The sequence below is a fragment of the Melitaea cinxia genome, chromosome 10 (genome assembly GCF_905220565.1).
Source record: "Melitaea cinxia chromosome 10, ilMelCinx1.1, whole genome shotgun sequence".
Classification (NCBI taxonomy): domain Eukaryota; kingdom Metazoa; phylum Arthropoda; class Insecta; order Lepidoptera; family Nymphalidae; genus Melitaea; species Melitaea cinxia.
Genome location: NC_059403.1, coordinates 5,486,994 through 5,514,264, shown reverse-complemented (window position 1 = coordinate 5,514,264; position 27,271 = coordinate 5,486,994). Strand labels below are relative to the sequence as shown.

Here is a 27,271-nt window from a genome sequence, read left to right as displayed (position 1 = left end):
TTTATTGCTTTAGTCTTCATTTTGTTCTTTTATTGTTGTTCAAAATGATTAATATTGCTTATTATATTTTTGTGAAATACAAAACAATAACGAACCACACATCTTTTAACGAAAATTTCCCACACACACATCCACAAATCTTTTTGCATGTAAATAAATAAAAATCTAAAAAAAAATGTACAATTTATTCTACTTCTTTGCTTCTTCCTTCAAGAGTTGGTAAATATAAGAGAAGTCCTTCTGTCCATAACCTCGAGACTGCACGATGCGGTACAGCTGAGTTGCAACAGCACCCAAGGGAATGGGAGACCGGATACCAAGAGCCATGCTGCTAGCTAATTCCAAATCCTGAAATCCACATAATTTATCAAAAAATAAGATAATGACTGTTATCATTTTAAATTTAAAGTAAAATAATCAGACAGATCTTGCTTCAGTTACTTTCACGTCTTCACATCAATGTAAATCAATTTTATAAATTAAAAGGACAAAATTTTAAAAATTTTTTTTAGTTAAGAATTTTGCAATCCTTGGTAAACGGACTTTACAATACTTTAAGTATTGCGTATGTAGTACTAACTTAATAAAGTTTGGTTTACGCCGATTAAGAGACAAAAAATATAGTTTCCCAGATACTACTAATAAATTCATTTACCCATACAAATTATACGAAATCAGTAAAATTAAAACCTACCTTAACCATCAGCTCATTCTTGAAACCACCATCGTAGTTCCTGCTGGATGGTGCGGTTGGCACCAATCCCGGCACTGGACAGTACACCTCAGTGGACCACGATCTAGCTGAGGAATTGTTCAGCACATCCAACAGCACTTTCGGGTCAAGACCCATCCTGAAAGTAAGCGTTTGTATTGATGAATCAGTCGGTAAACATCCTACCACTAAAGTAATGCCTATTTACCATATATGAGCGGGAGCTTATTTTACAACACTGTTCTCCTGCTCCACAAAAAAATATTTTGGTATTCTATGGCTTTCAAAAGTGATATTAGTAATATTCGTAATTATAGCAATATTTTATTCAAAGTAAAAGGTGAATTCAAGAAATAATTTTTAGATCAATAAACTCTAAATTCTTCATGGTTTCAACACAAAATATTTTAAATAACGTTATAATTCTGTTCTCGAATCAAATGGAACTGCTATTACTTAAATATTTTAGTAAAACGTTTTTTAAATGAAAATTCGATCCCATTTCAATCGAAATTTTTCAACAGTATTTTCACAGTGAGTCGTAAAATTCCGTGCGATATTTCACTTCCCGTACGACCTTTTAAAGGTACCTAGTAAGTGTACTAAATAAAAATTTCACCACACGAAGGATTGCTGAAATAAAATTATCTTTGACGCAATAACCAGTCGTAAATCTTCAGCAAATCGACGACGAATTTTACTACGACTCGTTTAATAAAAAAAAAACCTTGCACCCTTTCATTTACATATAAATATGATTGGAAGGTTTCATTTTGTCTGAACTGTCTGTGTAATATAACTGGGATCGGCAGTTTCCTTATGAATTAGGGCTGAGACCTTGGAACACAAATTTCAGGGCTTCCATTCATTTAAGACTTTTTTATTAATAGAGAATATTCAAATTTTCATTTTAGTCTAATAAATAACAGGTCGACCTCGCCTAGGTATAATTATAAGAATTTTCGACAAGTCAATTTCATTATAGTAGCTGCAAGCAATTAACAGAAAACACTCTGACAATTAAATCAAAATGTTAATGAAATATTAAACATAGTCGAGTCAATTGCTTTTCTGTCTGTCTTACTTAATTAAATTAGACCGCATTCAAGTCTAGAGACGAAGGTAGACTAAAACAGGACTATGGTATACATGCTTATTATAATAATAACTTATAAAAACGAGACTACTAATATAATGAAATTTAAAATTAATTAGTAGATATATGTTATCAGAATGTTACCTATAAAATTCTCTTGTCAAAATGTTAGTTAACATACTCCTCCGAAACGGCTGGACAGTTTTTTGTTAATTTTTGTGTGCATATCGGGTAGGTCTGAGAATCGGCCAGCAACTATTTTTCATACCCTTAAATTATAAGGGGGGGGGGTCAAGGGGTTAATAACATATATGGCAAAACAACGTTTGCGGGGTAAGCGAGTATTTAAATAAACTTCATGGTTCAAAAGTACATCTTAATTCTCTATAAAAATTTCATATCTTCATCTTTAAAACCATTTTTTCTTATACTTATTGAAAAAATAATTTCGGAGATTTGAATTATTTTATTTTCCTAGTTTAGTATAAATAATAAGTAAATATGTAGGTATTCAACATGATGTCATTTAAAGGCAGCCCTACTAAGAACCTTTGTTATTACTCTACGTGACTGTATTACCGCTTTCATGGGAAACTGATGGGCAAATTAACAATAATGAAAAGCTATGAACTCGAACGCCTGTAAATTGTAAATTTCCGTTTGATTTATGTTTACTTTACTTAATGAATACTCGGTAGATAAATCAGATTTTAAAACGTCAATTGATATTGACTTCTCTTTCTTGTAATACCATTAACTGTGTTGATATTTATAGAAACTTGATTGCTGCTTTTAGTAATAGCATTATTCTATATTGTCTACTTTTGTATAATATAGCTTTGCAATAGTAAAAGAATTCCTATAACCGAATAAGTTTTCTTTTTTAACCGACTTCAAAAAAGGAGGAGGTTACTCAATTGGATCGTATATATATATATTAGGTCCCAAGTGTGGTACCATAATAAGGAAACTAGGATCTGATGATGGGACTCCAGAGAAATCAATGAAATCCTCGAAATTCATAGTGAAGAAAAGTGCGTTTGTTAATATTTTTCGTCTACTTACGTTGTATTACTTGTCGATGTGATTGAACTCGGTTTTTTTCTTTTGCGAGCAAACAATTTTTGGCGCCTTATAGAATAATAATGGAAGTAATTTTTTACGATACAAAAAAACCGACACCTTGAAGTTAGATAGTCAACGAAGATGAGGTTAGCAACGTGATATTAGCTAGCCAATGAACACTAACTTCTTACGTGTACTACACACACTATATTTTTATTTGTATCCACTTAAATTGGTAACCCAAAACTAATGTAGGCATAGTAGCAATAGGCACGTAGGTAACCCTTATAACATCGATCTAAGACTTAGTAGCGGAACAGTAGATATCAATATCTTATTGATTGAAACCACACAAGTTAGAAAAAGTCTAGAAAATAAATAAATTGACTTACTTAATACCCATGTTCATACACTCAGCTGTCGCCATGCCGGTGATACCCATGAGCATATTGTTAGCTAACTTAGCCACTTGGCCGGCACCACTATCGCCGCAGTGGAATTGCTTAGCGCCCATAGCTTTGAGCATTGGCAAAGACCTATCGAAATCTTCTTTGCGCCCACCAACCATGAACGCGAGCGTAGCATTCTGGGCGCCCATAACACCTGAAACCGCAGATGTTAATTTATTTGAGGAACAAGACACATTTAGGACTATTTAGATTATGTAATCCTATACAAAACGCAAGAACGTAATTAATTTAAATTCTTCTTTAATTTAGGCTACACTAGAACGTTACATTTAAAACTATTCGACGCCTTGACATCATATTTTAATTTCAGTATAACTAAGCTATTTAAAGTTCTTAAATTATAATGGCAGTTCTTTATTAATATTTTTATGAAGTCTTTTATTTATACGACATTTATTTAACATCGGTAAATAACCAAATATAACTAATCAACTTGTAACATTTCCTAAATATATTTAAATAGTAGTGACGTCAATACACTTTTAAACTGAAATAAGCTAAAAGGGTTTGATACTCATACTACGCGGAATTAAATAAAATAAGAATTAAATTTGGACCATATATATCACTTCTTTTCAATTCAAGGCCACTAGAATTAATTACCAATTTTATATCTTTGGGAGGCCAACATGTTTGATTTAGAATAATGTCATATAGCATGCTTCATTATCATTCAAACCAAACGCGTATGAAACTTACGCTTAAAGCATCTTTAAGCTTAATCGATGTAGAACAAATGTTACAATATTTTTGATTTGTTTGATAAGGCAGTCAAACAAAAGCTTCTAAAAACTAAATTTTGAACTGATTCCGCATTAGATCCTACTAAAACGCATGTGAGCACAACCAAATGTATTTCACATGCTTATAGCTTCTCAACTTATTTTCCAAAGTTGTACAATAATAGTACACGAAAAAAATTGCAACCGCTCTGGTGTATTTGCCATCTCGTCGACGCCTAAACAACGTCGGTCGCGGATTCGATACCCGCTCGGAGTGGATATTTGTGTTTATACATATTTACTTTCGGTCTGGTAGTTAGTCCTCGTGGGCTTCCCCATCGTGCTTCAGCGAGCCCGTTAAGCTGTCGGTCCCGGTTGTTATCATATACACCTGATAGATTAAGCTCTGATGATTATCATACACTGGCCCAGCATATTACAGGCCTGAAGCGTAGCGCGTACAAAAATTAATAAAATTGTAATATTATAAAAACATAATAAATCTAAGGCGTCAAATGATTCTAAAATCAAATTAAGATTTAAGATAGTTAATATAAACATGAAATAATGCTAGCACAGTAAGCGATAAATTTACCTCCGGATACAGGAGCGTCGATAAAATTCACTCCATTCTCGGATGCCACTGGGAAAATTTGTTTGGGCACATTTGGGTCCACTGTGCTCGAGTCAATTAGGAGTGAACCTTTAGGCACCTGAAAACAAGAAAAATGGAAAAAATAAAAACATAAATCATCGATGGAAAAAGTGATACAATATTAATCCTATAGAATATATAGATAAGAATCGACTCTTAAATTATAACAAATAGTAAAAGTTAAATAAACTAGAGTAATATGTAAATAGTTGACTAGCCAGTTGGCGCAGTTTGTAGTGGCTTTATGCTCCGCGGGTTGTGGGTTCGATTCCCACCTGAGTCTGGGTGTAATATTTGTATTTATATGTGTATTATTTCCATGTATATTTAAAATAAAATATTTAGCTATATCAGCATTAAGTTGCTTATCTTAGAAACAGACGAAGAAAATGACGACACAAATGTTATAACGTAAAAAAAAGTTTTCTAAGTATGTTCCGCCTAATTTTGTATTAAAATTTGTGTTTGCTAATCCGATTCGCACGTGGGAATTTTTTCATTTGTAAAAATATTTCAAATTCGAAATAGATACCAAACCCGAAAATAACTATACAGAAACGGAAATAACCGAAAAATATTTATCAAGTATGCGATATTTCAAAAAAAAATGATTTCGCATTTCCTTTTAAAATTGCCAGCGACTTGACTTCGCCGTCTGTTCCGAATAGTCTTTCATCAGAGGCCCATAGAAATTCTGTTTTACTTCAAGAGCGAGCGTAGATTCGTATAAAGAAAACATCGCAATAGAGCTTTTTAAGAAAATGTTTTATTTTTTCCATTCATTTTATTTCATCACGTAGTCTAGCTTTTGGTTGGCCTTGTACGCTTTATTTGTGAATAAGTTATTTTATAAAGTCCCTGGCGAATATACAGAGAATTATGTTAAAAGAGATTTGTAAAAGTTTAATTTCATTACTAACAAAACAAAATGTAAAGCATATATATAATTCTTTAGAATATAGTAAAATCACAGAGGGCAAAAATTATTTTAATCTTTCTAAAACTCTCTTCACCTTCCTTAATTCATTAAAACTAAGTCATGAACACCAAAATTTGCAGAACATTTTAATTACATTCATCATTACACTACGATAACAGTAGACTTAATTAATTATTCTATGAATTGTTTAACCGCGATAAAATACTGTCGTATGTTTAAAGTGTTATATAAAATATAAATGACTGAAAGAGAATATATATCTTACATTTCGCATACTCTACACATGACAACTATATGACTCGCTTGGCTTCACTCGTGTTTATGATTACGGTGGCAAATCTCGGGGTCTACACCTGGCACAACTTTTTTATTTTTATTTCAGAAAGCCTTATTACGTAAGTTATACAGGTTTTAAAGCTTAAACTTAAAAAGTATTTCTTAAGTTTGGGTTTTAAATAAAAAAGCTAACAATGCGATAATAAACAATAACGCATACTAATACACTTAAATCTGTTTGTTCTCAAACAAAATAAACCGATCTAAATGTACGTTGATAAGTATAGTACAATACATATTAATAAAGGATAATTCAAAAACTACGCGTCAAATTTTAATCAAATTTAAATGGCACCAATTTTCTTTTTTAGGCTGCTGCTTGTTACTTCTTAAAAATCATCAAAGTACGCCATTAAAGATTGATTCCTACTTTCAGAAAACAATTTGTTTTGCTTACAAACCACTAATTTTCGAACTAGACGTGTTCTAATTTTTTTTTTTTAGACAGAAAGACGAATACAGTTTATTTTACATACATGTTTGACAACTCCATCGTTGCCAAGGTACGCGTCAAGGACGACTTTGTTGCTTGGCAGGATGGACACAACGACGTCTGCGCCATCGACAGCCGCGGCTATTGAGTTAGCACTGGATATTCCATCCTTAGCTGCAGCTGACAACGCATCCTTGGATGGATCGTAACCACGGACGTTGAAGCCCTGAAAAAAGGAATTGTTGCATGTAAATGATTTAATTTACTATCAATTTATTAAGGCGGAACATATACGTCTATTTAAAATACAGATAAAATTTCTCGTAATAATTATTAACTTCAATTATTTTTTTAAGAAACCTAAAAATCGTTTTCCTTGATTTACTGTAATACAAAAATGTTGGCCGTTTACAAGTTTATTATATGTATACATTGTTACAGTTTACGTAAATATTGAAGTTTTAGTATATAAACTATAAGTGTGCGAAATTTCATACTCCTCCCTCTGCGCAATTTTCGTAAAAAAGGGTACAAAGTTTTAGCTTAACGTATTAATATATGCTTACGTAAAAATTCTCTTTATTAGTCTTATATATAATAGCGTTTATATAATTTATCTTTTGTGAGGAGTGTAATTAAAACATAATAAAACGAATTTATCTCGTAAGTGACCTTGTGAGTAATCATATTTCACTGTTATGTAAATTAGCGCTGTGTATACATTACGATAAATTAAACATGTGATGACAGGTCGTAATTTCATAAAAAGACTAAAAGTAATTTCGTCAATTCGTAATGGTATCTATTTTTTATACGTCTAAGCAGCAAACAAGAGTACGGCTCATCTGATGGTAAGCGGTTACCGTAGCCTACAGACGCCTACAATACTAGAAACATCGCAAGCGCTGCCAACCCTAACCCTGAACTTCTCCAGAAGCTCTAACCATCTTACTAACTACAGGAACATAACGCACAGTAACAGAATTTTTTTATTCCTTAATCATGAGCCGCACGGAGGATCAATTTTGCATATACTACGTTTCCAAGCAGGTCTAGTCTAACTGTATAGAGGGTACTGAGACAACTGTATGAGTTGAACTAAACCTTACAACAATGGTTACCATGCAAATATCAGCCATTACATAAACTGAGTTTAGTTAAATATGTTTTCGTTTATATGTCCTTTAGATACTTTTAAGTACAAACAAGTGTTTAATTATATAGATTAAATTTTCATCACTCAAACATTATTGCTGATAAATTATACACAAAACAAGGTAAGGTATGGTCTTTACAAATACTTTTCATGTGTAAATTAAACAAATAATTTCCCGAAATATCAGATAAGAGTATCGTTCACGTTACGTACGAATGAGTAACATTAAGCCTATAAATGTAACGAACATCGCACACCTAATAACGGCTTTATTTCATTGTAGCTAATTCTTTTTTTCGGCCTTGATGTTTTACATTCTTAAATGATTTTTTCTAGGGACTATTTATGTATAAAAAGTAATTTTATTGAATTTAAGTGCGCTATTTAAACCTGAAAATGTTAGAATATAGTACATAGATACAGGTAAGGCACAGCTGGAAATATCCTGTTCAAAATCTGGAGCAGCCTAAACAGCTAAATAATACTGCTTTCAAGCACTGTTGTGTTCCTGTTGTAAATAAAATTATCAGACCTCCTGGGGTTGATTGGGGATCGGTAATGTGCTTGTGACACTTCTGGTGTTGCAGGCGTCTATAAGCTGCGATAATCGTTTAAGGTCGTTTACCATAAGGTGAGCCGTACGCTTTTTTTGCCAACCAAGTTGTATAAAAAATTTTGTTACTATATATAAATTTATTTTAAATTAATACTTGATATTAAATAATTAATAATTAATGTTATTTAATATTTATTATTTTAAGATTTTCTTTTAATACTATATGAACAGACGTATATCTTTTGAATGAAACTAATACATGAAATTAGTCAAAATCTTTATTTTCAAAAGAATACCGTATGAAAGGTAAAGATTTTTTAATTATCATTAGTAAAAATGCACTATTTCAAAGTTTTATTTCAATATTTATGAATATACTCGTATATGTATAGAGAATTTGCTTACTAGCGCGCTAAATGCCTTATTTATAGTTTGTCTATTTTACGAGTACGACTGCGCTAAAATGAAAATTATAGAGGATAGATGTGTTAACATTAAACATTTGACATTCATAGTAAATGTTACTACTTTTTCGAAATAAAAACACATTTAGGACACAATAATTTATAGCATGATAAAAACGAATATTCAGTTATCGCTATCGCTTCAGCCTGTAATATCCCACTACTGGGCATAGGCCTCTTTCCCCATGTAGGAGAAGGATCAGAGCTTAATCCACCACGCTGCTCCAATGCGAGTTGGCGGATATATTCCCTACTATGAGTAACGATCGCTATCAGGTGTACATGATAACAACCGGGACCGACATATTCCCTTAGCTTTACCCCTTTTAACATGATCTCTAAACGAATATCAAACTATATTAATGTGTCATCAAGAATTCTGGAAATAATTAGTTATATATTTAACGAATTCGAAAACTCATATAAATCTAACGAATCATTCACCATCGAAATAAGCCTACTATAAATTTTAATCTCAAAGTGTAGCAAACATACGTATATATTCCGCCTGGCCGCCGACTGTCATGATAAGCAGATGTTGTAACCCATACACGTCTAAAACAGCATAAGAAGCATTGCAATATTCACACGTTTATGTCTCAATTTGTACACCTACACGACACAATACCATCTCCTCTGCCCCTAGGTTACCTGGAAGAGATCGCTTTTCAGCGCTAAAGCCGCCCTTTGTACCTTATTAAACGGTTTTATTTAGCTCACCCCGTTTGTTTTTTTATTTTTTCTTTATTTATTCTTGGGTCAAATTTAGTAATTCAAATTTCACCCTCTTCCTGTCAACCGATTAATCTGAAATTTTGTATACACTTTGGATTTTGGTGACAATACAATTATGTTTATTCATTAACATTATAAATTCAAGATGGCCGCCGCTACAAAATGGCGGATAATTTATGTTTTATTAATCCCATCAATATGGGTATCAAATGAAAGGGCTCAACAAGCAGAATACAATATACTATAAAAATTGAAATCCAAGATGGCGGCCGCTACAAAATGGCGGATAACGTAGGTTTTATCGATTCCATCAATATGGGTATCAAATGAAAGGGCTCAACAAGCAGAATACAATATACTATAAAAAATTGAAATACAAGATGGCGGCCACTACAAAATGGCGGATAAGGTAGGTTTTATCGATCCCATCAATATGGGTATCAAATGAAAGTGCTCAACCAGTATAATCAATGTACTATATAAAATTAAAATCCAAGATGGCGGCCTCTACAAAATGGCGGATAACTTAGGTTTTATCAATCCCATCAACATTTGTATCAAATGAAAGGTCTCAACAAGTAGAATACAATTTATACTATGCAAAATTGAAATCTAAGCTGGCCGCCGCTACCAAATGTCTGATAACAATTTTTTATCAATCCCACCAATATGGGTATCAAATAAAAGGGCTTGACAAGAAGAATACAGTGCACTATACAACCTCAATATTTAAGATGGGCCTTGCAATAATGAAGCACTAAATGAATTAAACAGAATGCGAAATAAAAACTAAAAACTAGAAAATAAAAATAGGTAAAAAAACTTTTTAAGTTAAACGGTTTTATGTTAAACATACATTGCAATGTTTAAGATAAATGTACTAAAAACCAAAAAATAATAAAATAGATACAGTCGTGGGAATTATAAACATATGCATAGACTAGACTAAAATAAAACCGTGGGGCACGTCAATTGTCTACAAATTATCGACTTAATGTGCGATAGAAGAATCGTTTAATTCGTCGTTAAAATAGGCAGTTGGCCCGCAGACGGTGAGGAAATTACTTACTATTTTCTTGCTCATGGAAATTCCAATAGTTATACACTCCATGTAAATAAAAGAGATGTTTCAACTAGTTTATCGTTGGACATTCACACTGCTGGCTGGCGAGGAATCGTTTCACTGCTCGTAGTTTGTCTTTAATCGACAAAACATGATAAAAGTACTACTCGCTCACCACTATGAAACCCTAAAACTCGCTTATAATCGAGCTTGCTAGCTTGTTTCCACATTCTAGCCCTACTTATCACACGTCCATCGTTGTCGGTTGAACAACTGCCTAATTATAGTGTAACATTACAAAACAAACATTTTAATCAACGATTGTAGACAATTGACGTGCCCCACGGTTTTATTTTAGTCTAGTCTATGCATATGTTTATAATTCCCACGACTGTATCTATTTTATTATTTTTTGGTTTTTAGTACATTTATCTTAAACATTGCAATGTATGTTTAACATAAAACCGTTTAACTTAAAAAGTTTTTTTACCTATTTTTATTTTACTCTGTTAAAATCAATCTGATATGTATTATTTCTGTTTTGGTGTACAATAAAGCGTATTGTTATGTTGTTATGTTATGTGTTGTGTTATGTTATGTTATGCAAACCTACCGACATAAGTACTAAAATTCTTACAATTAAATTACGTACATATAGCTGTAGATTCCAGAATAACAAATGAACTATTTTTATCCCGCTATGCCCACGGAATTTATTTATTTATTTATTTATTTATTGGTTTACCAGCAGTTATTACACTAAAACATTCATTACAAAACGGAACATACATTATACTTAATCTAAGTGCACAACTCATGTAGGTAAACACCGCATGCATATAGGTAAATACAATTTAGTAAACAAACATAAGATCAGTTATCCAAAACAATGATTAAACTAATACTACAAAACTGATGGCAAATCAAAAGAAAGATTATGGACTTGGCTCCTAAAATGCGGAAATGTTGTGCCAAATATATCAATCTGTTTGCTGTAGTGATTGTGTATCTTACTTAGCCGTAAACTGGGGAGTTAGTGCCCAAAACTGATCTTCGAAAAGGGGAATCGGAAATTATGTAGAAAAAACCGCGAAGCAGTGTTAGTTATTAATAATTACCAAATTAATGGTATAATAGCTCGATCGCGAAATCGACTTTTGACAGAACAATACATAGCTAATGTATTTTTCATTACGATTCAACCTTAAGCATTTACGCGAAAAGCGTCCATCTACATAACTTAACATATTATTTGCATAAATTGAAACGATTTTAATATTAAACAGTTGCGGTGGCATTTAACGGTTCCTTGATTCTTACAGGGTTCAATTCTTAAATAGATATTATTGGTAACCTTAATTTATATTATAATTAAAACAGGCGAGGTTTTTGAATGGGCTAATTTAGAGAACCACGAATTATTTTTTAAGTGTATTTTTTAGATGTGACAAGTTTATATTTAATTTTAGGCTATAAAATATCATAAATGAACCTACCATTAAAATATCCACATACGGAAATTAATTGAACTGCGTTTTCCCTTATTAGAATTCCTAATACATTCCTTAAGATGTTAATTTTTTTTTGCCGAACAAAACTAGTACCATTTGTCTCGATACTGTTTAATTTTAAAAGAACTAACACCCAAATAATTGTGTTTGCTCCCAAAATAAAAAAACCGACTTCAATCACATCGACAAGTAATACATACAACGTAGGTAGACGAAAAAACTACTCATAAAGTCGTAATAAGATCTGGGTCAAATTTAAACGAAAATACAAGAGCAGCATCAGTTTTCGATTAAAATAAGTATAGTCATAATCGGTACACCTAGTAAAATATTATGAGATATAATACAACGTAGGTTGGGGAAAAATAGTCAAGTAAATTCGATAAGCACTGGTCAGATCTTGATTAAATATAAATGGAACCACATGACAAGTACTACCTTTCAATTAAATAAAGAACCACCCAGTAAAAAGTTCTGAGGTAACTAACGTACATAAAATACAGTCGAATTGAGGACCTCCTCTTTAAATTGGTTAAAAAATTGTCAAAGCTTCAAGATTGTGTAAACTTTGAATATCTCTGGACAGTAACAATTAAATTTAGTGTCTAATTATATCACTTAATACATATAAATTACGCGTCACGTTGTTTGTCCGCGATGGATTCCTAAACTACTAAACCGATTTTAATCGAATTTGCACACCGTGTGCAGTTTGATTCAACTTGAAAGATAGGCTATATTTTATTTCCATATATGTAATTAATTTATTCAAGAAATAATTGTGTTTGCTCGCAAACGAAAAAAAAACCGACTTCAATTACATCGACAAGTAATACAACGTAGATCGACGAAAAAATAGTCAAGCAACTACGCGTTATTAAAGATTACTCAAAAAGTAGTTATCAGATCTCGATAAAATTTATATGTGACCACATGATAAACATCAGCTTTCGATTAAATTAAAAATTATCAAAATCGGTACACCCAATAAAAAGTTATTACGGATTTTCGAGAGTTTCCCTCGATTCCTCTGGGATCCCATCATCAGATCCTAATTTTTATTATCACGGTACCAAACTAGGGATATCCCCTTTCCAACAAAAAAAGAATTATCAAAATCGGTACATCTAGTAGAAAGTTATGCGGTATAATACAACGTAGGTCGACGAAAAAAGCGTCAAGTAAAAACACATTATCTATATCTATAATCTATAATATATATAAAAGCGAAAGGTCACTCACTCATCACGAAATCTCCGAAACTATAACACCTACAAACTTGAAATTTGGTAATTAGGCTCCTTATAGGACATAGACATCCGCTAAGAACGGATTTTACGAAACACGACCCCTAAAGGGGTAAAACGGGGGTTGCAAGTTTGTATGAAAGTCCTATGTTTTTGAAGTAAGAGACTTGAAATTTAAAATGTATGCTCTATAGATAATGAGAAGGTATCCAAATAATGTATCTTTAGAAATCAACTCCCTTTTGGGGCTAAAACGGGGGATGGTAGGTTGACTCACTCATCATGAAATTCCCGAAACTATAGAAGCTATAAACTTGAAATTTGGCAGGTAAGTTCCTTATAGGGCGTAGACATCCGCTAAGAACGGATTTTACGAAACTCGACCCTTAAGGGGATAAAACGAGGGTTGGAAGTTGGTATGAAAGTCCTATTTTTTTGAAGTAAGAGACTTGAAATTTAAAATGTATGCTCTATTGATGGTGAGGAGGTTTCCAAATAATGTATCTTTAGAAATCAACTCTCTTTTGGGGTTAAAACGGGGGATGGTTGGTTGACTCACTCATCACGAAATCTCCGAAATTATAACAGCCATAAACTTGAAGTTTGGCTGGTGAGTTTCTTATAGGACGTAAACATCCGCTAAGAATGAATTTTACGAAACTCGACCCCCAAGGGGATAAGACGGGGTTTGGAAGTTTGTATGAAAATCCTATATTTTTGAAGTAAGAGGCTTGAAATTTAAAATGTATGCTCTATAGATGGTGAGGAGTTGTCTAAATAATGCATAGCAATGTATATGTATAAAAAACAAAGGTCACTGACTCACTCATCGCGAGAACTCAAAAATCGCTGGATGGTCCCATCCATCCAGGATGGACAAAGATGAAATTTGGCAGGGAGGTAGATTATAGTTAGTAAACTTCCGCTAAGAACGGATTTTGTGATATTCCACCGCTAAGGGGGTTTAATTGGGGTTGATAGTTTGTATGAAACATTTACAACAGCTATAAGTTCGCCTGATAGGTTTTTTATACTGCAGCCTGAAAATAAAACTAAAAATGTGGTGTATAGAGAGGTTTATAAATATAACTATTAAATTTTACTAAATTGTGGCTTTTAAAAAGTTACCCAGTGTGATAAGCATTTCAAGTGAATGAAATAAAAAAATAATTTGCGTTAAACATCTTAATAGTAATATATAGCATATCTTCATAACCATGCCAGCGTAGTCGCGGGTAACAGTTAGTGTATTATAAAACATAGTCCCCAAAAGTGTATGTGATCGATTCCCTCAAAATCTATTGAACGGATTTTCATGCGGTTTCACCAATGGAGAAAGGGCTTCAAGAGGAAGGTTTACGGAACGGCTAAGCCGATTTTGATAATAGTTTCACTGGAAGTTTGCTGGAAAAACTTTGTGACACACTGATTTCAACGCGGGCGAAGCCGCGGGCACAGCTAGTCTATAATATATATAAACGCGAAAGGTCATTCATCACGAAATCTCCGAAACTATAACACCTACAAACTTGAAATTTGGCAGGTAGGCTCCTTATAGAAAGTAGACATCCGCTAAGAACGGATTTTACGAAACTCAACCCCTAAGGGGGTAAAATGGGGGTTGGAAGTTTGTATGAGAGTCCCATGTTTTTGACGTAAGAGACTTGAAATTTAAAATGTATGCTCTATAGATGGTAACAAGGTGTTCAAATAATGTATCTTTAGAAATCAACTCCTTTTTGGGGTTAAAACGGGGGATGTTACGTTGACTCACTAATCACGAAATCTCCGAAACTATAATGCTTACAAACTTGAAATTTAGCAGGTAGGCTCCTTATAGGGCGTAATCTATTGCTAAGAATGGATTTGACGAAACTCAACCCCTAAGGGGGTAAAACGGGGGTTGGAAGTTTGTATGAAAGTCCCATGTTTTTGAAGTAAGAGACTTGAAATTTAAAATGTATGCTCTATAGATGGTGAGGAAGTGTCCAAATAATGAATCGTAATTATATATATATAAAAGAGAAAGGTCACTAACTCATTACGAGAACTCAAAAACCGCTGGATGGTCTATCTATCCATGTTGGACAAAGATAAAATTTGGCAGGGAGGTAGATTATAGTTAGCAGACGTCCGCTAAGAACGGATTTTACGATATTCCACCTCTAAGGGGGTTTAATTGGGGTTGATAGTTTGTATGAAACATATGCATCCTGAAAATAAAACTAAAAATGTTGTGTATACAGAGGTTTTATAGAAATAACTATTAAATTATACTAAATTGTGCCTTTTAAAAAGTTACTCAGTTTGATAAGCATTTCAAGTGACTGAAATAAAAAAATAATTTGCGTTAAGAATCTTAATAGTAATGCATATCTGCATAACCACGCGGACGTAATCGCGGGCAACAGTTAGTGTATTATAAAACAAAGTCTCCAAAAGTGTATATGATCGATTCGCTCAAAATCTACTGAACTGATTTTCATGCGGTTTCACCATTGGAGAGGGCTCCACCATTGGCAAGAGGAAGGTTTACGGAACGGCTAAGCCGATTTTGATGAGAATTTCACTGGAAGTTTGCCGGGAAAACTTTGTGACACACTAATTTCAACGCGGGCGAAGCCGCGGGCACAGCTAGTTAGATATAACTCGAAAAGTAGTTGTTAGATCTCAAATAAATTTAAATGGGACCAATTGGCACACACCATCTTTCGATTAAAACAAAATTTGTCGAAATCGGTCCACACGGGCAAAAGTTCTGATGTAACATACATAAAAAAAAAAAAAAAAAAAAAAACAGTCGAATTGAGAACCTCCTCCTTTTTTGGAATTCGGTTAAAAAATAAGGCGGTACGAAGTTCGTCAATTCGGTTAGTAATTAAAAAACTGAAAAGGAAACATAATTATGATAAAACTTTTTAGTCAAATATTGCAAAACAATCAAGACCTTTTTCGATTTCAAAATGTAGCCAAGTAAAATATACAAACGATCAAGCAAAAATTCTGTGTTTGTGTACAAATAACTATCCCAACGATTGTTGAAATTTTGCATCAGCTACACCACATTTTAATTCAATTTTAGATTCAAATTTGGAAAAAGCTTACAACATCTCAAAAAAACGACATTTTTAATTTACAAAAAAAAAACTCACACACGCCCACAAAGACATACCACACGTACGAACACACATTTTTCATACCACTCCGTTTAACTTAAGGAATAAAGTTATTGAAAATCTATATTTTATACGGAATCCGGAAAACTAAATTCAATTTAAACACATTATTTTATTTTTTATTTCCTCATTATTATGCAGTATGATTCTTTAACCGTTTTCAATTTATTTTGAAATCGACTCCTATTGGATCTCTTTAAACGTTTGAATTTTAGTGCTGGCTGAAATTACTTTCACACTATTTCATTTTAATAAGTAAGTTAATTTGAGTCTAATAGTCTAATTCATTTAGGTAAAGTTTTATGATGAACTTTATTATTTGCTTATAAGAGTATTACGATATAGTTCATACTTTCGCACCGAATTTTTTTACTTATTATTTATTTATACTTTATTGTACACCACAACTACATTTTAAATAATAAACACATTTATAAAAATATTTACAGACTGTGAAGTACAATGGGCGGACTTATGGCTATTTAGCCATTTCTTTCAGACAACCCAATCGAGAATCGAATTCTATATATCTATTGCATTAGAATATTTATTTCTTTGTATAAGAGACCAATCGGAATTGACATCGCAACATTAAAATTGATTACATAGTCATAACTTAAAACGCTTATCCATACATACATTAAAAAATCGTAGCTTAAATCGCTGTGCTGCTTCACTGCGGTTGGACGGATAATTTCTCTATCATAAGTAACGAACGCCATCAGGTGTCTGAGATACAGTAATACCACCCTCATGAATAAATGTCTATAGAACATAAAATAGTTTTTGTAAGTACAAATATCAACTCCGAATCTAACTCGCTACTGTTCAGCGATAAAGTGACCTCATATGTTACAAGCTTTTTAATTTAAATAACAAAATTCATTGAATATCTATCATACTACTGCATCGTGTTCACATGTTGATATCGTCACATCACTGTTTACATTTAAAACTCCGATAACAGACACATGACCGTAAATATAATATTTACACAGATACAGATTGTAACAAAAAAGGTCAAAATATACCTATATATCTGTATTACCTATTTGTCACAACGACTTAATTAATGACTTAATAAGCGAAAGTAATTACATTGCACTCTTCTACGCTAGCCAATAAAATATCTAGATATAAATATCGATATTGTAAACTTAACTGATTATTTTACATCATGTATTTTCTTCTCTGCTTACGTGCAAGAGTGTGTATTTCTAAGCGTAAAACTAGAGAACAGCTGAACCAAATCGGATATTTTTTTTAATTTCACAATACTTTGTATAAGACTTTTAAGGAACGAAAAATAAGGAATAGTGTTTAAAAAAAAGTTAGAAAACCTAACAACTTATGCAACTTCACGCGTTTGACAGTTCGCAAGTTAGTACAACGTCTGTCGGTACACATAGTTATATATATTAACTAGCTGTACCCTGCGCGCGTTGTTACGCTTTATTTCTTTTTTTTCGTACCAACTCAGAAAACTTTGTCCCTTGTGGACATACAGAAAACTTTGCTGAAGATCATGACATGATCAAATCCATAGTTTACGATTCTATAAAGGACATACAGACAAACATTTATTTTTATACATCTAGATACCTTTGCACCCACTGCACGTTTATATTTAAAAACGTGTTCGAAAATGTTGTCTCACTCTGTACAAGATTATAAAAATAATCAAAATGTGGGGTTGAATAACTCTGAATATCTTTTTTTTTCTTATTTCTAAAAAATCTTCTGAGAGGGTCCTCCCAGCAGAATCCACATTTCTAATCCTAAGTTAGCTTCCTATTAACAATACATTATTTAACAACGACGGTTCAATTGTTTTTAAAGTCGATTTGAATAAAGTAAAGTAAAGGTATTGATTGATATTCATGCCAATTTTAAAGCGTATTTGAATAAATTTTGACCGAGATTAATATTGATACCGATTTAAATCCTTTTATCGATATGATTACACATGGTGTTACTAGCCTTTGCATAAGATTTTTTTTAATTAATATCAATTGTTAAAATTGGTCATTGAAATACAAAAATAAAATAAAAAAATTACACAAATACTGTCTCACAACAAGTTTACAGTTACCGCAATCTCTGCAATATCGATTATGCGGGATCCACGAGCACAAATTCTTGTAAAATACAGGTAAATAAAATAACATATGTAACAATACACCTACTTTTTTTATTACCACGTAAGAGAATTTATTTATCTGTTAAATACAAGCGGTTCTTATAAAATTTTCTAATTTTGTTGCTTAACTACTCATATAGTTTAATTAATAAATAAACTGAAATACTATGTATTTGTAACCTTGCAGAAATTCTAATTATAAATACATTGTCATGAATTCGTTATACATTAATATGTAAATTTACATTTCATTGTGAAATTTTTTTGTAATTTTTCAAATATTGCGAATTCGTTTTTATTTTTAATTTTTTTTGTATTTATATATAACTTTAATGCATACTAACTTTAAAAGTGCGTTAAATAAAATCCAATATACAAACTTAATACAACTCGTGTAATATATATCTTTGCTCAATTTAAAATCATTAATATACGTTATTATCTTACCTATGTTCCAGACAGTAAAATAGATAAATTTTAACAGAATACTATTTTATTGTTATTTTCAAACTATAATTACACGTTAACAATGCGAAATTTCTCTCAAAACGTGATGGTATAAAATAATATTCATTTTATTGTATTTTAATTATTAATTACGTACGTTACGTTGCACCCGTAGACCAAGCTTACTAGATCTTCCAAAAATAAGAAACAAATTTTCAAAAAAAAATTTTACTTTCGATGGAGCACAACTTTATAACAAATTACCAACCTTTATAAAAAATGTTAACTCAGAATTAAGTCTCAACTATCAAAATATATTTTAGAAAATACCCACTTTTATAGTGATTAAAATATATAAGAAAACGTAATTATATTCTATTCCGTCAACTAAGTAGGTAGGTACTTATAAGGCGAATATTTGTATCATTACATTTATCATGTTGTTCTCATGTAAGTGAATTTTTCTTTTTGAGAATAAAATTCTTTAAACCTCATTAATACGCTTAATATCGTATAATCACTATCTTCTTGATATTCATGAAATAGCGATTCATTAATTATTATTGGTATCTTCGTTCGCACGTTTAATAACCGAACAACAGTATTCAAAAGTATTCTAATATAATTTAAAGTTCTGAAGAAGCCTTGTTTAAAGACACTCAATAAATATTTGTTTTATACACAAAAGGTAGTATTTCTTGACAGATTTGTATATTATATGTTTTATTTATTTTTAAAAAATCGAAATGATCGCCATACGTTGCCTTATATTTGTAATGTTACCCATACGTTATTGTGGTGTCAACGGCAAAAAAGGACCTGAGACTAGAGTGGGGTAGGAAATATCTTGTTCGACAGTTTCTTTAGTGAAGTGGGCGTATAATTGAAGACAAGTTTGCGATGCTCCTGGAGTTGCAAGCATTAAGCGGACAGTTCAATTATTTGCCACCCTAGTAGTAAACACAAAACGATTTGGCTGTGAACACTACGGGCCGCAGGAAGAACATTCTAACAGTAGCTCCTAGAAAGAAAATCTCACACCTTAAAATATATTTTCAAAATATAAGTGCGCACGATATAAAACTAACGTTTGCGTCTTGAATATTTATAAACCCGTTGGTAAAAGGTTAATTTCGAAATATAATTCGATTCGATTCGTTATGACGCCGCGCAAACACAAAAACTCCATTAACCATTGATCAACAATTGTAGTAAGTAAAACCAAATATCAAAGTTAAAGCCTAAGAGATTCAGAAAGAAGTAAACTGGTTTCTCTTATTATACTAACATTTTTAAGAATAATCTTTTTTTAAACGCCATCTATAGGTACTATAACTGTTAATATTTTTCTTTCTTTGGTATGTATTATTTCTATTTTTGATGTACAATTAAGTATATTGTTGTTGTTGTTACTATAACTACTGCTTATCTTAAATATTCTTCAAGTCAGTCTCAACTTCAAAGTAAGTAATAGTTAATTATTATTTTTAAATTGAAATTGTTTACTAAATAGCGTCGTTTTAATGATTTCAAGACAAATTAGTAGTCCAATTGTTGTGAATAAATTAAATGTAAAGGAATACAACTATAGAAAGAATTTACATTTCATATTAGCTTTCTGTTCTAAATAGTGTTAATAAAACATTTTTAGAAGTTGTAATTTTTTTTAATAATACTTAAAAGTTTTCGGCTACTGCACTGAAATAAAATAGTCGGTAAATATTCCACTGGCGGGCAAAGCCATTCTTACTCAGGAGAACTATTGGAACTACATTTGCTGCATTACCTAGTTGCGACTTGGCGAATAGCCCCCTACTGGAATTAATTGTTAACAAATGTCTACGATAACATCGGCTTTACATGCCGGAGAGCGCAGTGAGGAGACCCACAAGAACGAATCAGCAGGATCAGAAAACTCAAAAAAAATATTTAATTTAAATTATTTCATGATTTATTATGATATAGCCACATTTTTAAAGTAACTTGTGTATATAATATATATTTCATGTAATATAAATTTATCTATACTAATATTATAAAGCTGAAAAGTGTTTGTTTGTTTGTTTAAAGCGTTAATCTCAGGAACTACTGGTTCGAATTGAAAAATTATTTTGAAGGCTATAGACAATTATTTCCTTAAATTAACACATGTGAAACCGCGGCGCACAGTTATTGTATAATAAAGTGGTTTACTACATAACCAACTGTATATTTAAATTTCTATCGACACATAATTATCGTATATAACAGCATATACTCGTATATGTACTAGATCGTTCAATAAGTCCCGAGACTAACCTGGAAATGGCGCATATATTAAAAACTCTTTTGATTTTTAAAAAGTACTGGCTATCAATACAAGAATATGTGTCAAATTTTTAAAAATTGAACAATCAAATTATTGATTTTGAAACATTTATGTGACGCTACGGTTGTAATTTCGATACAATGGAAAAAAACGAGTTTCGCGTGTTGATAAAATATTGTTTTTTAATGGGAAAAAATACCGTTAAAGCACAGCAATGGCTTATAAAATGTTATGCAGGATCAGCTCCCTCTAAAGCAACCATTTGTCGGTGGTATGCCGACTTCAAACGCGGTCGCATGGACACCAATGATGGGGAACGCTCAGGTCGTCCAAATGAAGCAGTGACTCAACAAAATATTAACCAAGTCCTCAAAATCGTATTGGAAGATCGGAAGGTAAAAGTGCGAGAGATAGCCGAGATAGTGAAGATTTCAGCTGGTAGTGTTTTCACTATTTTACATAAAAACTTGGCCATGAAAAAGCTTTTTTCTAAGTGGGTGCCGCGTTTGCTTACAACTAATCAAAAGGAACAACGTATCAATGATTCAGAGCGATGTTTGGCGCTGATGAATCATAATAAAAAGGATTTTTTACGTCGGTATGTAACAATGGATGAAACCTGGATATACCATTTCACTCCGGAATCCAATCGGCAGGCAGCGGAGTGGAGAGCGGCTGTTGAAAGCCGCCCGAAGCGTCCAAAGACTCAGAAATCGGCCGGTAAGGTTATGGCGTCTATATTTTGGGATGCGCATGGAATACTTTTCATCGACTACCTTGAAAAGGGGCAAAATATAAATAGTGACTATTACATGTGCTTATTGGAGCGATTGAAGTACGAAATTGCGGATAAACGGCCTCACATGAACAAAAAAAAAAGTGGTGTTTCACCAGGACAACGCGCCTTGTCACAAGTCCGTGAGAACGATGGCCAAAATTAACGAATTGGGCTTCGAATTGCTTCCTCATCACCCTTATTCGCCAGACTTGGCCCATTGATTGACCCAGCGATTACTGGCTGTTTGCAGACCTCAAAAAAATGCTTCAGGGTAAGAAATTTGACTCAAATAGTGAAGTTATCGCAGCAACGGAGGCTTATTTTGAAGCCAAAGACAAATCGTTCTACACACATGGGATAGAAAAGTTAGAAAAGCGTTGGAGGGACTGTATCGCTCTTGGAGGAGACTATTTTGATGAATAAAAATTAATTTTATAAAAAAGACCTTTTTTTAGTACTTAGTCTCGGGACTTATTGAACCACGTGTTATAATTAAAAAAATTAAAGAGTAATAAATAAATATCAAATTCAAACGAGTACTGTGGTGCTTTTGAGGTCCCTTTGACAGGGTTGCAACATGTCGAAAGCCACATGCCTCAGGTGAACACTGTTCACTATCAATAACACTTTATCGTCTAAACTCTAAATCAATGCCTCGAGTGAAATACAGGCGGACTACAGCCATATAGCCCGCAAATTACCCGCCCCACAACCTGGATGTCTTTTCTGGTTAACATTCCTAAAAATATAGGGCATTGTTATAATAGTGATTGTTTTTACTTATTGGTATACTTATTAATTAGAGTTATAATATCTTTAGGTATTTTAATTAATTATTTCACTATCACTGATGTTCGTGACCTTTTGTTAAAATGTTAGGTCAGCAGACACTGACCTACAACGTAAAGAAGACTTTACGTTGTTGTGTAATACTGACTAATACTTACATGTTCCATCGTTTGATAAAAATGCCTGTAATTTTATGATAAGCAAAAAAGATTATGTAGAAATAAATATGTCTATATTTTTATAATTTATTTGTCATAAATGTCAGAAACAACTCTCAGTAATTATGAAGCTAATATCCTATCTATGGTGATACGGATTTAATAGCAGAAATACGGCTCCTGTGGACTAATCGATTTCGTCAATAATTGTGTTTGCTCGCAAACGAAAAAAAAACAGACTTCAATTACATCAACGAGTAATACAACGTAGATCGACGAAAAAACAGTCAAGTACCTACGCGTCATCAAAGATTACTCAAAAAGTAGTAATCAGATCTCAATAAAATTTATATGTGACCACATGACAAACACCAGCTTTCGATTAAATTAAAAATTATTAAAATCGGTACACCCAGTAAAAAGTTATTGCAGATTTTCAAGAGTTTCCCTCGATTTCTCTGGGATCCCATCATCAGATCCTAGTTTCCTTATTATAGTACTAAACTAGGGATATCTTCTTTCCAACAAAAAAAGAATTATCAAAATCGGTACACCCAGTAAAAAGTTATTGCGGATTATCAAGAGTTTCCCTCGATTTCTCTGGAATTCCATCATCAGATCCTGGTTTCCTTATCACAGTACTAAACTAGGGATATCTTCTTTCCAACAAAAAAAGAATTATCAAAATCGGTACACCCAGTAAAAAGTTATTGCGGATTATCAAGAGTTTCCCTCGATTTCTCTGGAATTCCATCATCAGATCCTGGTTTCCTTATCACAGTACTAAACTAGGGATATCTCCTTTCCAACAAAAAAAGAATTATCAAAATCGGTACATCCAGTAGAAAGTTATGTGGTATAATACAACGTAGGTCGACGAAAAAAGTGTCAAGTAGAAACGCATTATTAGGTATAACTCGAAAAGTAGTTGTTAAATCTCAAATAAATTTGAATGGGACCAAATGACACACACCACCTTTCGATTAAAAAAAAATTTTGTCGAAATCGGTCTACACGGTCAAAAGTTCTGATGTAACTAACATACATAAAAAAAAATACCGTTGAATCGAGAACCTCCTCCTTTTTTGGAAGTCGGTTAAAAAGATCAATCTGAAGTCAATTACTGACGTCATAATAGTCGATTTTTCGACCACGGTGTGGGTCTAAAAAATCGTTGAAATTAAAAAACCCTAAAAAAAATTCCATAAATTTTTATCACATGGTAACGCGCTTGATATAAATGTCAGAAGCGATTTAACCAAACGTTCGACACATTAATAAGCGTACGTACATATGTTTACACCATATTTTTGATATATTCTTCTTTTTTTTACATCCTATTGCACTATATTTATGAGATATTTCTATTTGCAAATTGAACCTAAAAGTTGTTGTATATTAATTGAGGAGAAACAGGCCCTAAAAGGGTATATTTCACCGGTTATGGATAGCGCTTTTGACAGATGACGCTATCCGAGAGATAAAAGTTTTTCTTATATCCATTCTATTTACCATCGAGTTTCCACAATCATAACAGCCTATACAGTCCACTGCTGGACATAGGCCTCCACAAGTTTACGCCAAAAATAACGTGAACTCATGTGTTTTGCCCATAGTCACCACGCTGGGCAGGCGGGTTGGTGACCGCAGTACTGGCTTTGTCGCACCGAAGACGCTGCTGCCCGTCTTCGGCCTGTGTATTTCAAAGCCAGCAGTTGGATGGTTATTCCGCCATCGGTCGGCTTCTTAAGTTCCAAGGTGGTTGTGGAACCTTGTTATCCCTTAGTCGCCTCTTACGACACCCACGGGAAGAGAGGGGGTGGCTAAATTCTTTAGTGCCGTAGCCACACAGCACAGTTTCCACAATATTTAATATTTATGAGATATTTCTATTCGCAAATCATAATCTAAAAGTTGTTAATTATTGACGAGAAACAGGTCCTGATGGCCTGTTCTACCTCATGCTGTTAAAGTCTATTCGTAACTTATTTGAAGAACAAACCGCAACCGGTAAAACCGGACCATATTTATTTTATAAATAATATGGCTAGAATAACGTAACTGGCAGCGTAGTAATGTGACCCAGCCAAAACGAATAAACTTAAGTTGTAGCCTGTTTCTATTTGAAAAAGCTAGTATTACATTTTAATTTTACTTTGCCAGATTAAGTTACTTAAACCTTGTTCCATTAGAAACTCTGATTTAACAACCCACATATCGACAATTACCGATTCTTTCTACAACTAGTTTAGGGTTCACGTCACTGCTAATAACTGTCAAACGAAGCATGTTCATTCGTTCATATGTACCTATAGGAATACAATGTCACATACTGATAGTTTGAGTTAAAATTTTAATTATTTACCTTCTTAACTAGATTTGCCGCCATAAAACCTCCCATATTTCCAAGGCCGAGGAAGGCGACATTTTTGTCAGCTTTCGAGCTGTAACACCTCGTGGACACAACAAAACATCGACTGACCGTTCGTGCCGCCATTTTGTTCTATGAATAACACGTTCGTCGCCGACGTGTGCGCAGCGCTACTGACAGACCTGACAGTGGCATAGCATTAGCATAGCAGCTGCGACATTCTCGATACGTTTTTTAGATAACTACACAAATATAATCATTGATAAGAATTGTTATTTCTGTTTTTCTTAAATCCCGTTTAATTTCAAAATGACGTAATATGTTTATTTTGTTTTAACACAATATGTTAAGGAAACTAATCTTTCTACAGATTTGTGTTCTAATGATGTCAATTACTTAGTAAATATTTTAGTTTTATTGTATTTTGCTTACTTTTTTGCAATGTAAGAGTTAAAATGGCTACACTTAATTTTACGTTTAACTATTATTTATTTACCGTTAATTAATTTGAACAAATACCTAAAGATAGTAAATAATATATGTTTTTTTCAAAATAGCTACTAAATAAAAAATTTAATTTGGAACGGGAGGAAAAAACACAACTCCTAATGTTTCTGTAACAGAATAAGGAACAAAAATTCTATAAATTAATCGAAATACGTGTCTGTTAGTTAAAATGTTACCGGCCCAATTGTGCGTTGTTTATTCGTAGATTCGGGCCAGTCAAGGTCGTATGGCGTCAAAGGAGGCGTGGTATCCATAAATATTATAATCTAAAGCACGCATAAATACTCTTTAATGTTATCAAATACAATTCAATATGCAGTGTTGCCGTCCATATCAACGATTATTTTATGTATTAAAGTTTATAATTTAATGTCTCTTCTTTTAAAAACTTGTTTCTAAATTAAAGGAAAAGATTGAAATAGAGATAGATAGAATGGTAACCCGGATATATACAAGGAAAAGAAATAACAGCGTAAAATAAATATACCATTAGGTATGTCAATTACGGAAAAGAAGGTTTACGGACGAGTTATAGTAAATTACATATAGACTTAAATAGGAGGTAGAATAGGCCAATAAGACCCCTTTGGCTACAATTTAAAAAAAAACGCGTGTGCTTTACACCACACGACTGAAGTAAAACTTACGAAACGTAACTCTCTCTCTTTCTATCTTCACTAACTTATATTACCCTCTCAACTTCCCTTCACCTCGCGCGATCACACCTTTCGTAGCGCTCTCGTCATGCATTCACTAGCTTACTTCCCAAGTCAAGCGTGCGTGATTTACAATTGCAAAAAGAAATATGTCATAAATATAATTAAATTAAAAATATCTAAACAAATATAAACTTTTATCCGTTGGATACCATCGTCTGTCAAACAGTTAGTACAGTAGTGTTACTCACAACTAGTGATATAGATTGTAAATTTGCTTAGATCATAGTCGAATGATACAGCTTAATTTTTTACACACGCCCAGATATGAGGTGGTAATCTAATAAACAGTCCCTGGAACAGAAAGCACGCTTACTGCAAATACGCTAACGAGCTAGTAAAATTAAGATTAATGGATGATAAAAGCAGAAAGAAATGCACAAGATACTAAACCGAACATAAAATGAGACCAAAGCAGAATTTTCTAGTACACTTAAATCTACGTAAAACTACGTATTTACCTTTCTGTAACACCTTTAAGGTACTTATTTAAAACACAAAAAGACTCAAATATTTTATTCATAACAAATTTCCTAAAAATAAACGTCACAAATATATTAATTTGTTACCCTTGATTTAGAATTATTGGTCCATCTATAGCATTAAAAACGTAAAATACTAAACTTAAACCAAACATTTTCCAAACCATTTTAAATAGTTTTCTTCATTTCAACGACAATGCTATCCAACTAACATTTCGTATCAGGCGCAGCAGGAATA

General features: G+C 32.7%; 1 protein-coding gene across 1 annotated transcript; it reads right to left on the bottom strand.

Moving 5' to 3' along the window:
* LOC123656920 (probable 3-hydroxyisobutyrate dehydrogenase, mitochondrial) lies at positions 1-25,500 on the bottom strand. The gene is made up of 6 exons (XM_045592533.1): positions 25,323-25,500; positions 6,473-6,655; positions 4,661-4,778; positions 3,266-3,476; positions 695-851; positions 1-348 (listed from the first exon to the last, which is right to left on the bottom strand). Exons 1-6 carry the CDS (start codon positions 25,452-25,454, stop codon positions 190-192), a joined length of 960 nt encoding a protein of 319 aa, XP_045448489.1. The 5' UTR covers positions 25,455-25,500; the 3' UTR covers positions 1-189.
* Between the last annotated feature and the right edge of the window lie 1,771 nt (positions 25,501-27,271).

Bases quoted from the DNA above. Each gene is read 5' to 3' on its own strand.
- LOC123656920 (XM_045592533.1), bottom strand. From the start codon at position 25,454: ATGGCGGCACGAACGGTCAGTCGATGTTTTGTTGTGTCCACGAGGTGT. The intron at 3,477-4,660 runs GTAAATTTATCG...CTGCGGTTTCAG, and splicing joins CGACGCTCCTGTATCCGGAG to GTGTTATGGGCGCCCAGAAT. The intron at 349-694 runs GTAGGTTTTAAT...TGTGGATTTCAG, and splicing joins AGAATGAGCTGATGGTTAAG to GATTTGGAATTAGCTAGCAG.